This window comes from Triticum aestivum, chromosome 4D, assembly GCF_018294505.1.
Source record: "Triticum aestivum cultivar Chinese Spring chromosome 4D, IWGSC CS RefSeq v2.1, whole genome shotgun sequence".
Lineage (NCBI taxonomy): Eukaryota > Viridiplantae > Streptophyta > Magnoliopsida > Poales > Poaceae > Triticum > Triticum aestivum.
In genome coordinates, this window is record NC_057805.1 from 506,959,589 (window position 1) to 506,971,876 (window position 12,288).

General features: G+C 46.4%; 1 protein-coding gene across 1 annotated transcript; it reads left to right on the plus strand.

Annotated features, from left to right (window-relative positions):
- Nucleotides 1-220: 220 nt before the first annotated feature.
- On the plus strand, nt 221-4,556 carry LOC123097191 (cortical cell-delineating protein-like). The gene is made up of 2 exons (XM_044518916.1): nt 221-584; nt 4,444-4,556. Exons 1-2 carry the CDS (start codon nt 221-223, stop codon nt 4,554-4,556), a joined length of 477 nt encoding a protein of 158 aa, XP_044374851.1.
- The last annotated feature ends 7,732 nt before the right edge of the window (nt 4,557-12,288 follow it).

A 12,288-nucleotide genomic window follows, 5' to 3' on the forward strand; every position in this document is an offset into this window, starting at 1 on the left:
TCAACATCTATCATACATAATATATATTTCATGAAACTAGCTACATTTCATAATGAATCTAACAATATTGATTTGACATTGTAAATGTTGATACTTTTTTCTATAAGTTTGGTCAAAGTAGAGATGCTTTGACTTCAGACAAAACTTATATGCAGACTAAAAAGAACCAGAGGATGTACACTCTAGTCTCTACCTGGCTACTTGCTTCACAAATATAGCAATGGCGCCCTCCAAGCCCGCCCTCTTCCTCGCCTTGAACCTGGTCCTCGTGGCAGCCGCGCATGGCTGCGGGTCGGTCTGCGGCAACACACCGGTTGTCCCAGTGCCAACATTGCCGATCGCCGTGCCCCCGCCGGCCGTCCCAGTCCCAACCCCGCCGACGACCGGAGGCGGCAGTGGCACCTGCTCGATTAACATGCTGAAGCTGAAGGCGTGCGCCAACATACTGAACCTGCTAAGGATCAACCTAGGCGTGCCGGCGAGCGAGGACTGCTGCCCGCTGCTGGGCCGGCTTGCCGACCCTGACGCCGCCGTGTGTCTCTGCACCGCCATCAAGGCCAACGTCCTCGGCATCAAGCACTGGAGTAAAAATTCGACCTATTCATTTTTGCAGAAACTTTTGACCTATTCATTTTCAATCATGGCAGTACAAAAGAAGAACAGAGATAATAAAAATTACAACCATGTCCGTGGACCACCTAGCGACGACTACAAGCACTGGAGCGAGCCGAAGGCACGCCGCCGTTATCGCCCCTTCCTCACTGGAGCCGAGGAACCCTTGTTGTAGTAGACAGTCGGAAAGTCATCGTGCTAAGGCCCCATAGGAGCAGCGCACCAGAGTAGCAACCATCGCCAATGAAGAAAGTCGAAGATCAGAAGGGTCAAACCTGTAAATACCCAAACGAAGACGAAAGAAGACTTTATCCAAACAGATCCACCAAAGACCTGCACCGACCGAATCCCGCGAGATCCGACAGAGACAAACCTCCGCACGCCCTCCGAGGATGCTAGACGCACCATCGGGACGGGGATAAAACGTGGGAGACATTATTCCTACTAAGGGACATCGCCGCCGCCACACAACCTCAGCCAAGGCGCTGAATCTAACAATAACGAGAACGGGGTCCCTCCCGCCGGCGGGGGCCCGAGATCCTCCGCACCCCCTGGCCTAGAGGCCTTGGCATGTTTTGAATTTTCTTAAGCTTAAGCAGCACCAAAAAGAACCATGCATCTGCGAACGTAATCATGGCATCAATAAAGTGAACTGTAAATATTTTGCACAGTAAAGCAAGTAAATTTTATTTAAACCAGGTATCTATGATGTTGTAATACTTTGACCTAAATTTTGTCATTGTGATAATTTGAATCAAATTTAAACTTCATAACTTCACACTAAACTAGAAAGGGCTGACCAGATCGGTTTTGACAATAGGCTCTCGCGCAATAGATCAAGCTGAAACCTGGCTTAAAGTGTCCAGAAAATAAAATTTGGCTCCAACATCACAATATTCCTTATTCGTTTTTTGAGACTGCTTTTGACTATTGATACGATTGATAGTATATCATATGTATAATGTGAAAATTGTATTGTTAGAAGTTCCTTTCACATACGAATTTGATGGTATGCTTTTTGTAACTTGCATGTCGTATATTTTTTTAACATGTGGTCAAAGTTAGTCTAAAAATACATTAGGCCCTATATATATGGATAGAGGGGTTACTTGTTTTAAATCGAAATGTATTCTATAACACAAATGAATGTAGTGTTGTTATGGAAGTCATTTAACATTGTGTAGCTAGATAAATCCCTGAATGAAGAAGCACTTAGTTGGTTGGGATACCCATGCATCTAAATTTAATTGCAGCCGCTGATGCAGTTAACTCTCCACGCCTAGTGTAGCCCATCACCGACCCCCCCCCCTGCCCGCCACTCACCGGAGCGTCTCCTCCGCCTCCTGCCCACCTCAGCCATCCATCTGCCCGCCGGCCCGCCCTAGCCAACCACCAGCCGCATGTCCTCATCTCTTAGAAACGAGTTTATCACTTATAACATTCTAACGTGAGTACCAGTACTAGTTGGTATGGTACTTGATTTGTAGTACTATAATATAGACTTGTTTCAGAAGTACTGGTATAAACTATGTGGTATGATTTGGCTAACTTGACCTTTGATTGTTTCGGCAAATGAGGAGCGGTTCACGACATTTGCAATTAGCAGTTGCCTTCAATTAAGAATTTCTACCAGCGCTTCCGATCCAAAAATCAAGATGATTTCGACCCGGAAAAGGCATGGTTACTTGAGCAAATCGCAAATACCATTTGTTGATAATATGAAATCCGTAATCTACCTTTTGCTCGCATTTGGAGGAATTTTTGTTTCTGGTTTATAACACTGAATTGCCTAAAATACCCTTGATGTCCAAATATACTACCACATTTTTTCTATAGTATTGTCTAATTAGAGCCACTGGATCATGAAAAAAGGCCCAAAATAATTCGAGTACTGTAAAGGACTCAAAATATATACTCCCTCCATAGTCAAAAACAAATAACATTTTGGACTTTTCTCAAACGGAAGTTGAAATTTTCGAGGACCAATTCTATTTTATATTCCTCTAAAAGATATCTATTTCATATTATTTGATTTGAAACTAGAAAATCATATGCCAAGATTTGTATTGAGAAGTGTAATTTATTTTGTTGTTGTTATACCTCTATTGAAATATCAGCTTGTTGTCAAAGTTACACTTTGTGGTCAATGTTTAAAACATCACATTATGGTGAACTAAGAAAAACACCCCGATAAGTAAATATGGACGAAGGCTGAAAGCGATCCTGGAGAAACGGCCCATTTTCTAGCTGTTGATATCGAAAATATCAGTTCTTGTAAGGCCATTTGCACTCCATCCTGTCACTGGAATACTGATCGGATACGCTTTCCCTTTATTGAATCTCAAGTTGTCAACTCTCTAGTTTGTGTCATAGCCTTCAAATGATCCCTTCTAGTAGCAGTCGAATTGACTCAATGTTTGTACATATATGGGAAATTCAAGCAGCTAGAGAGGGCAAGTTTTGGATGCATCCACATTAGTATATCCTAGTACATCGCTTGACCACATGTACAGCTAGATATGTAGAGCTTCTCTACTGGACTGATGGAGATCGACGTGCGTATGTGTGTCTTGCTAGCTATGCAACCCTGCCGACATGGAAAGATATATCCATGCCTATGTGAACCCTTGATCGACCATACAAAACTACAAGGAAATATAATAAACCTAATTAACCAGTAATATATGTGAGAGTACCAGCACCGCACAGACTCCGAGACTAAACGATATCCATTTGACTACGATCGATCGGCGCGTGAAATGAGCAGCAGATCATTCATCCATATAATCAGTACCTGGACGTACGTACGTAGAAGCTTACCTGGTCTCGATCGATCGTGTGAAATGAAGAACACAAGGTCGATCCATTGGTCACATCATTCATGTTTGACCTAACAGCTAGTGTACGTACTACATCTATTCATGCATGTGTAGATCCCTAGGTTGAGAAACGCACCTCCGTCTACCTCGTCTCATTATACAGTTATTGCACTTCTCACTTTATCTGAACCATCGGATCTCAAGGGTCCCCAATCTCGGCTGCCGACATACGTGAACGGGAGACTACGTGCCTATTCTCTTGTACATGATTTGTTTAGGGGAATGCTACGCGTCGGCCAATGGATCCTTTTAAAAGATCCGCTGCTTGACTAGCCATTGAATTCAACGCGGGATAGTCGTCGGATTCAGCTACCAGTTTTGCAACCAGGATGATGTTACATTTGGGAAATTTGCAACAGAGTTCATGTTGCAGAACTATTGCAACAATGCTATTGTTGCAGAATTTTTTCCCAACAGAGTTAAAGTAGCAGATCTTTTTGTGTTCATCTATTATATGGTGTTACGAAAGAAAGTTTTGCAACATCACCGAGGTTGCAGAAATCTTTTCTTGCATCAAGAAGGATGTTGCAAGAAAAATCCCACTGTCGTTCATGTCGGCCAGCGAGCTCGCCGGAGAAACACGCCGCTTCACCCTTCCTCTTCCTCCCCTTCTTCTCCTATCCCTCCTCTCACACATCTCTCTCTCTCTCTCTCTCTCTCTCTCTCTCTCTCTCTCTCTCTCTCTCTCTCTCTCTCTCTCCTTGCACGCTGTGTAGAATGCAGCAGCCGAGCACGTCGGGGCAGCACGTGGAGGCAGCGGCTTGACGGAGAGCTCGGGAAAAGCATGGGATGCGACTGCTCTTTGTCAGATTTTTAGACCAGAATCATACACACAATAGCTGGACTAATCACTCAACTAGGCCACGGTGGAGAAGATGAACACTCAGAGACGAACGCAAGAGATTTTGTGACGCCTTAACTGCGTCTATACTGGACTTCTTTCTTTATTCAGAAGACAGAGCTATCCCCAACAGACAGCCCGAAAAGATCGCCCACGATCCTTCTATCATGCGCCATCCCACGCAATCAGATCGTGGCCAACCACTAAACTCGCTGATCCGCTAATCTTGCCGCAACGTAAACACAGTACGTTTCTGGCACTATAAGAGAAAAACAACTTGGCCTAAAACTACTACTTTCTGAACCAAGTGTACAATTTTATTATTCAGAGCTAGCTCACTGAAGGAAACTGAAAAATACTTGCAGCACGGGACTTGACTTCAACATTCACCTCCTCAAGTCTTGTTGCTGCTTTATCACTAGCACGGTTGCACCCCAACTCGCTCGCACATCTCCACAAATTTCTGTTTGGCGAGAGGCTTTGTAAGAATGTCTGCGAGCTGGTTGTTTGTCCTCACAGGCTCAACTGAAACAAGCCCTTTTTCCACACAGTCACGGATGAAATGAAAACGCACATCTATGTGTTTACTCCTCTCATGGTGAACTGGGTTTTTGCACAACTGTACTGCTGACTGATTGTCAAATTTTAGTGATACTGGTTCCACCTCCTTCTTCATCAAATCAGCAAGTAATCTCCCCAGCCACACTCCCTGACATGCGGCCGTTGCACCAGCAATATACTCTGCCTCGCATGAGGAAATAGCCACAACCTTCTGCTTCTGAGACAACCAGGTAATCAAGTTTGAACCCAGATAGAAGACAGCTCCTGTGGTGCTTTTTCTATCATCCACATCCCCAGCATGGTCACTGTCAGAGTAGCCACGCAGCTACAGTCCCATTTCACTGAACTTATAAACAACTCCATAATCCAGAGTACCTTTAACATACCTCAAGATCTGTTTGACGGCAGCCATATGCTCTGTTGTGGGTGACTCCATGAATCGACTCACAATGCCAACTGCGTATGCTATGTCAGGGCGAGAGTGGACTAGGTAGCGCAAGCTACCAACAATGCTACGATACATCGTCGCATCAACAGGAGGATTCTTACTATGCTTGCTCAATTTCTGCCTTGGCTCCATGGGAACTTTGGTTGAATAACAATCTGCCATACCACACTTCTCCAGAATCCGAGCTGCATAAGAGGATTGGCTAATGGTGATAGCAGATTGAGTTTGTTTTACCTCAATCCCAAGATAATAGCTTAGCAGGCCCAAATCACTCATGCAGAATTTCCTTTTCATCTGCTCTTTGATCTCAGCAATCTCCTTGCTGCTGCCTCCTGTAATTATGAGGTCATCCACATACACCCCAACCAGCAGAGTTGAGTTCCCACTGAATTTCTTGTAGACAGCATGTTCTAATGGGCATTTTTCAAACCCCGTTGAGACTAGTGTCTGATCAAGTTTTGAGTTCCAGGCACGCGGTGCTTGTCGCAGCCCATAGAGAGCCTTGCTCAACTTTAGCACCTTATCCTCATCGCCTTTCTTCTCATACCCAGGTGGCTGGGTGACATACACCTCCTCGGACAGATCGCCATTTAAAAATGCAGACTTGACATCCATGTGGTGAAGCTCCCACTTCTCTTGCGCTGCCAGTGCTATCAGCAAACGCACTGTCTCGAGTCTTGCAATTGGCGCAAAAACTTCTTCAAAATCAATCCCTGGACGTTGCACATATCCCTTCGCTACTAGGCGTGCTTTGTACTTGACAACCCTTCCAGCTGAATCCTTCTTCAGTTTATAAACCCACTTGAGGCCTATAGGTTTTTGTCCAGGTGGAAGTGTGGTGAGCTGCCAAGTCTTGTTACTCCTGATCGACTCAAGCTCCTCTTCCATAGCACACCGCCACTTGTGCGCTTTGCTGGCCTGTCTATGATTAGAAGGTTCCTCTGACCCCATGAGACAAAGTTCTGAACTTGCCTCTACTTCTATTGTTTCCTCGAACAGATCATCAAGTAGCCTGTATCTTCTCTGCCCCTCAGTTGGAGTCGGAAGCGATGCATCAGTCGGTGGCGACACAAAGTTGGGTGACCAAGGTGAAGGAGTGCTCTCACTTGATGTTGGTGTGCCCGGAGTAGCAGGTGTGCCAATGGTGGAGTCAGTGCTCTCACTTGATGTTGATGTGCCTGGAGTAGCAGGTGTGCCAATGGTGGATTCAGGCTTCGCACCTCCTGTTCCTGGTGTCCTAATTGCTTCAGGTTCAGAAACAGGGACAGTGTACTGTACTGAAAATGTGCCCATAGATGTTAAATTTTCCATGGTTTCTGAATCCCACTTCCACTGCTCATCTTCTGCAAACACAACATCTCGAGATACACACAACTTCTTCTTCTCCGGATCATACATCCGGTAGGCCTTGGACTTCGGTTCATATCTTATGAAAACCATGGCAGAGCTCCGATCAGCCAGCTTGGGGAGGTGACCAGCCACCTTTTTCACATAACCGACACACCCAAAGGTTCTTAGGTGTTCAACACTTGGTTTCCTCCCATACATTGCTTCGTACGGAGTCATCCCAATTAGACTTTTGGTCGGCACTCGATTCAAAAGGTAAACAGCAACCACTGCTGCTTCTCCCCAAAATGCTCCAGGCAACCCCTTACTTTTCATCATGCTTCTCGCCATGTTGATCACTGTCTGGTTCCTGCGCTCGACCACGCCATTTTGTTGTGGCGAATACGGCGCGGTGAGGTAGTGAGTGATGCCAAGCTCTTCACAGTAAACCTCAAATTCTTTCGAAGTAAACTCACCACCTCTATCTGTTCTGAGTGCTCTGAGCTTCACATCTTTCTTGAGCTCTACTGCAGCCTTTACTTTCTTCAGAGCAGCAAATGCCTCATCTTTGCTTTGGATCAGCTCCACCCACATAAAACATGAGTTGTCGTCGACCAACAAGAGAAAGTATTGTTTTCCAGTAAATGTTGGTGGCGAGACTGGACCACAGAGATCACCATGCATCAGCTCTAACGGCTGCTCTGCTCGGTAGCTAGCTGCTGCAGGGACGGTGCACGCCGTTGCTTTCCTAGCATGCAACCGTCACAAACTCTGGCAACCTGATCCACGTAAGGCATTCCTCGCACCATTCCTTTCGACGAGAGGGACCTCAATGCATGGAAATTAATATGGCCATAGCGGGCATGCCATAACCAGGACTCATCCTTGGTCTTTGTTAAGAGGCATTCAGGATGTGCAAGATTGATATTCAGAATATACAGTCGATTGTGCGACCTCTTCACTCTGGCCAGTAGCTTACGCTGTCTATCAAGTACTGCCATCACTCCAAACTCAATTTCAGTCTTGCAACCAATCTCATCTAGCTGCCCTACACTGATTATATTGCTCTTTAGCCTTGGAATGAAGTATACCTCTGTCAACAGCTTGTGCTCTCCAGTCTGACCATGAAATAGGACTGACCCACGGCCGCAGATGTCCACTGTTGACCCATCACCAAATTTTACTGTTCCCTTCACGGCACTGTCAAGCTCAGCAAATCTCCCCACATCGCCTGTCATGTGGTTACTAGCACCAGTGTCGAGGTACCATGACATGTTCTGTGCGCCTGTCAACTTCGGCACAATCCTATCCTCATGTAGCATGACGTACTCAGTCGGGGTCTGCACAGATTCAGATTCAGTGAGCTCACACGCAACAGACAATAGAAGACCCGGTTCATCATCACCTTCTTTCTCGGCAAGGTTTGCCTTTTCCCTCTTCGGCTCAGGGAAATCTGACTGGAAGTGTCCCATATCATTACAGTTGAAGCACCTTACTTTGCTTATGTCAAACTTTCTGTGCTTCTTGACCTTCTCTTTGTCTTTTCCTTTGCCGCTGGACTGGACATGCTCACCACGCGCCTTTTCATGCCCAGCACCCTTCTTGCCGCTTGAGCTAGACCCGCCGCCACTGTCGATCATCTTCTTGCCTTTCATCAGTGTCTCCAGCGCACGTGTAACGAGCATCAGTTGAACGTCCTTGCCGCCACGGCTCTGCCGCCGCCCACGTTGGTTCTCCTTGAATGCCGTGAGCCGCCCGACGGCCTCCTGCACCGTCATGGTCGTGAGGTCGCCCCACTGCTCGATGGTGTTGACGATGTCGGCAAACCGATCTGGGACGGCGCTGAACAACCTCTCCACCACGGCTTCCTCGCTGGGGCTGACACCGAGGGAGCGGATTTCGCTCACCAACATGGTGAGCTTCCTGGCAAACTCCGGGATCGTCTCCCCATCGCCCATGTCGAGGCGATCAAATTGCCTCTTGAGCTGGCGCGCACGTGCCTTCTTCACGCGGTCCTCGCCGACGCGCGCGCACCGAATCAGCTCCCACGATTCATGTGCGGTGTCGCAGTCTGCAACCTGCATCATAACATGATCTGGAATTGATTGAGACAGAGCAGCGAACGCCCCCTCGTTGGTGGCCTAATCAAACTCGCCGGAGCCCTCGATTGCCGACCAGACGCACAGTGCCTTCATCAACACCTTCATCTTCACAGCCCACAAGGAGTAGTTCGTGTCCGTCAGCATTGGATACTGAATGGGCACATTCATGGCTCTCGACGGGGTAGCGAGCACCACAGCGCCGCCGTCCACGTCGCTGGCGCCGGCCTTCCTGGCTGCTGGCGGCGTGTACTTTCCACCGCTCCCGCTCTTGTTCCCATCGCCTTTCGATGGAGAGGTGTCTCCCATCGCCGCCGCCAATCACCTCCTGCTGCAGCCGCCGCCGCCAAACACCACAAGAACCCTAAATATGGGATACCTCTCCATTCGAATAAGTCTCACCTCAAGAGATGAACGCGAGAGATTTTGTGACGCCTTAACTGCGTCTATACTGGACTTCTTTCTTTTATTCAGAAGACAGAGCTATCCCCAACAGACAGCCCGAAAAGATCGCCCACGATCCTTCTATCATGCGCCATCCCACGCAATCAGATCGTGGCCAACCACTAAACTCTCTGATCCGCTAATCTTGCCGCAACGTAAACACAGTACGTTTCTGGCACTACAAGAGAAAAACAACTTGGCCTAAAACTACTACTTTCTGAACCAAGTGTACAATTTTATTATTCAGAGCTAGCTCACTGAAGGAAACTGAAAAATACTTGCAGCACGGGACTTGACTTCAACTGAGGGATCTAGATCCAGATCCTTCAACACACTAGTTGTTCCTGTGGGGAGATTGCAACGGCGGCTCAGTTGCAAAACCTATTCTATGTAATAGGTTGCTCCTGAGCCATGTGATTAAGATCAGATCCAACGGCCATGAAGACGGCAGATGCACGCATCGTAATCGGTCGGGTGATGCCAATCATTTCCCATTTGTTTATGACATCTTCTATGTCTTGAACTACTTTGACTAAACTATTTTCGATACCTTCTTTTTGCCGGAGGGCCTAAGGCCATGGCCATATATTAATTAACACAGGTCCTTACAAACCCACCAATACATAAACATAAAATTACGTACATTTTGGGGTGCCAAAATCTTCTTCCCCTCCTGCATCCACGGCGGCGGCGCACCGACCGAAGACCCCGCATGATCTCAGCATCATCACTGCCATGGACCTGCATGACGACGGGGCTATGGTGTTTCTGATCATGGCCTAACTCCATAGGCACATGTGATCGCCGAGAGGGAGGCTGACGATTGGGCCATGGGTCACAGCACCGCTGGTGAACAAGTCTGACGTTGATCGCTGGGCCAGCACACTCGATATCTCATGTACTTCCTCTGTCTGAATTTATTGTTCTTTGTATTTTGGGTCAAATTTTGACCATAAATTTAGTTAACATAATATGAACGTTGTATAGCAAAAATAATTCCATTGGAAGGGGAGAGGATTTGTGGCACGCATGTGAGGGGAGACTTACCCTTTTTTTGGTTTTCAATTTTGAATCTTTTATATCTGTTGAATCAAAAGTTCAATTTAAGTTCCGTTGCATATTCGTGTTTCCTGTGACAAGGGCTTGCAAATAAGACCCTTTTTAATACGGTTTGACACATTTTTTAAATTTCACCAAGTTTCGACTGCTGAAACTTCGTACGAACGAAAGACAAAATCGTCAAGTTTCATAAACTAAAACTAAGAACTGGATGTGCCTTGTGCAGAATCCAAGGACTTTGCGAGTCACGAAGCAATCATGTGGCCGGACACGGCTAAGCAGGTGTGTGACCCCACACCTGTGAGCCCCTGCAAATTTCAGCCATTGGAAGCTTCTCTCCAATACGAATATAATGATATGATTTTTATGGCATGTAACTTATATTTTATTAGTCAGATATATGGTAAAACTTTGACCCAAATAGGACGATACTTATGAACCCGGATGAAGAAAGTAAGTGCAACGATACTTCTGTTGGGGTTCCGTCAGATTTTGTGGAGCTAATTGGACAAGGGAGCAACTTGCACTACTAAAAAGTGCCTCTACTTCGGTATGTGATGTTCTATCACGTCTAGTGAGCAATAATGGTAGAGACTGGAGAAGGGTAGAAGAAAGGTAGTCTGGCTTGCTTGGGACAGGAAGATCCTTCCAAAAACTATGGGATGCATGCGCTTTAGAGACATGAGAGATTTTAACCAGGCTCTTAGCCAACCAAGCTTGCAGATTAATCCAGAATCTGGATAGTCTTGTGGCCGGACTATTGAAGGGAAAGTATTACCTCAATGGGAACTTGGTTGATACAGTTCTTACGGGAAATACGTCAGATGTACGGCACAGAATCGAACATGGCTTCAAGTTTGTGAAGAGAAGCATGATATGGAGAGTTGGCACACTACTAAAGAAAACCTTATACACAGAAGCTTACCAGTAGCGCGGGCTAAAAGGAGGCGCTAGTGCTCATTAGCAGTAGCGCGTGTATACAAAGCACGCTACTGCTATGTGTGTAGCAGTAGTGCGGTAGGAACAAAACGCGCTTCCACTATTCATGCCACACGGTTGCCAACAAGCTACATTTAGTACTAGTGCCTCTATGGGAACTGCGCTACTGCTAACTAGATAGGAGTAGCGCTGGGCCTTGGCCCGCACTGCTGCTAACCTGGCCTTATCCCTGCCCCGTCCCACCCATTTCCTCACTCTCCCCTGCCTTACTGTCACCGTCGCGACCGTCCTCCTCCTACCATCGCCGTCGTCGCTGCATTGCCGCCGGCGTCGCCGCATTGCTGCCGGCGTCGCCGCCATCCCCCGGCCTTGGTAAGCCTCCTCCTTCTCCTCTTCCTCATCCCTCCTCCCTCCTCCCTCCTCCGCCCCACTCCTCCCTCCTCTAGCCGCCTCTCCTCCTCCCCTCATCCCTCCCCCTGCTACTCCCTCCTCCAGCCGCCCCTCCTCCTCCATCAACAGCCCCTCCTCCCTCCACAACCCCTCCTCCATCAACAACCCATCCTCCCTCCCCTCCTCCATCCACACGATTAGGGTTTAGTTGATAGCTTATCGTGTTTAGATTTAGTTGATATGTAACACTTTGATTTAGTATGCTTCTAGGGTTTAGTTGATAGCTTATAGTGTTTAGAGTGAATTAGTAAAAATTCAAACATCGTTAATAGATTTAGTTGATATGTAACACTTTGATTGTAGAATGTAGGTTTTTTTGAATAGTATAGGTAGGTAGAATTTTGTTGTAGAAGAAGGATATAAATTTTTAGTAATACAAAATTTTAGTAAAAAAATAGTAATAAAAATTTTTAGGTATAGAAATATTACTATTTTAATAGTAATATAAATTTATAGGTATAAAAAAATGTACTTGCAAGAAGAGAAAATTTTATATTACTATTTTTTTACCTAATAGTAAACCCCATAACAAGATGCGTATGGAGCGGGTTTTTTCTGCAACACACTTCTTACTCCGTCTTTAAAATTCAGGCCTTCTTGCAGTGGTGTTACCTGCTCTGTAGGCAGTGG

Bases quoted from the DNA above. Each gene is read 5' to 3' on its own strand.
- LOC123097191 (XM_044518916.1), top strand. From the start codon at position 221: ATGGCGCCCTCCAAGCCCGCCCTCTTCCTCGCCTTGAACCTGGTCCTC. The intron at 585-4,443 runs GTAAAAATTCGA...TTCTTTATTCAG, and splicing joins CCTCGGCATCAAGCACTGGA to AAGACAGAGCTATCCCCAAC.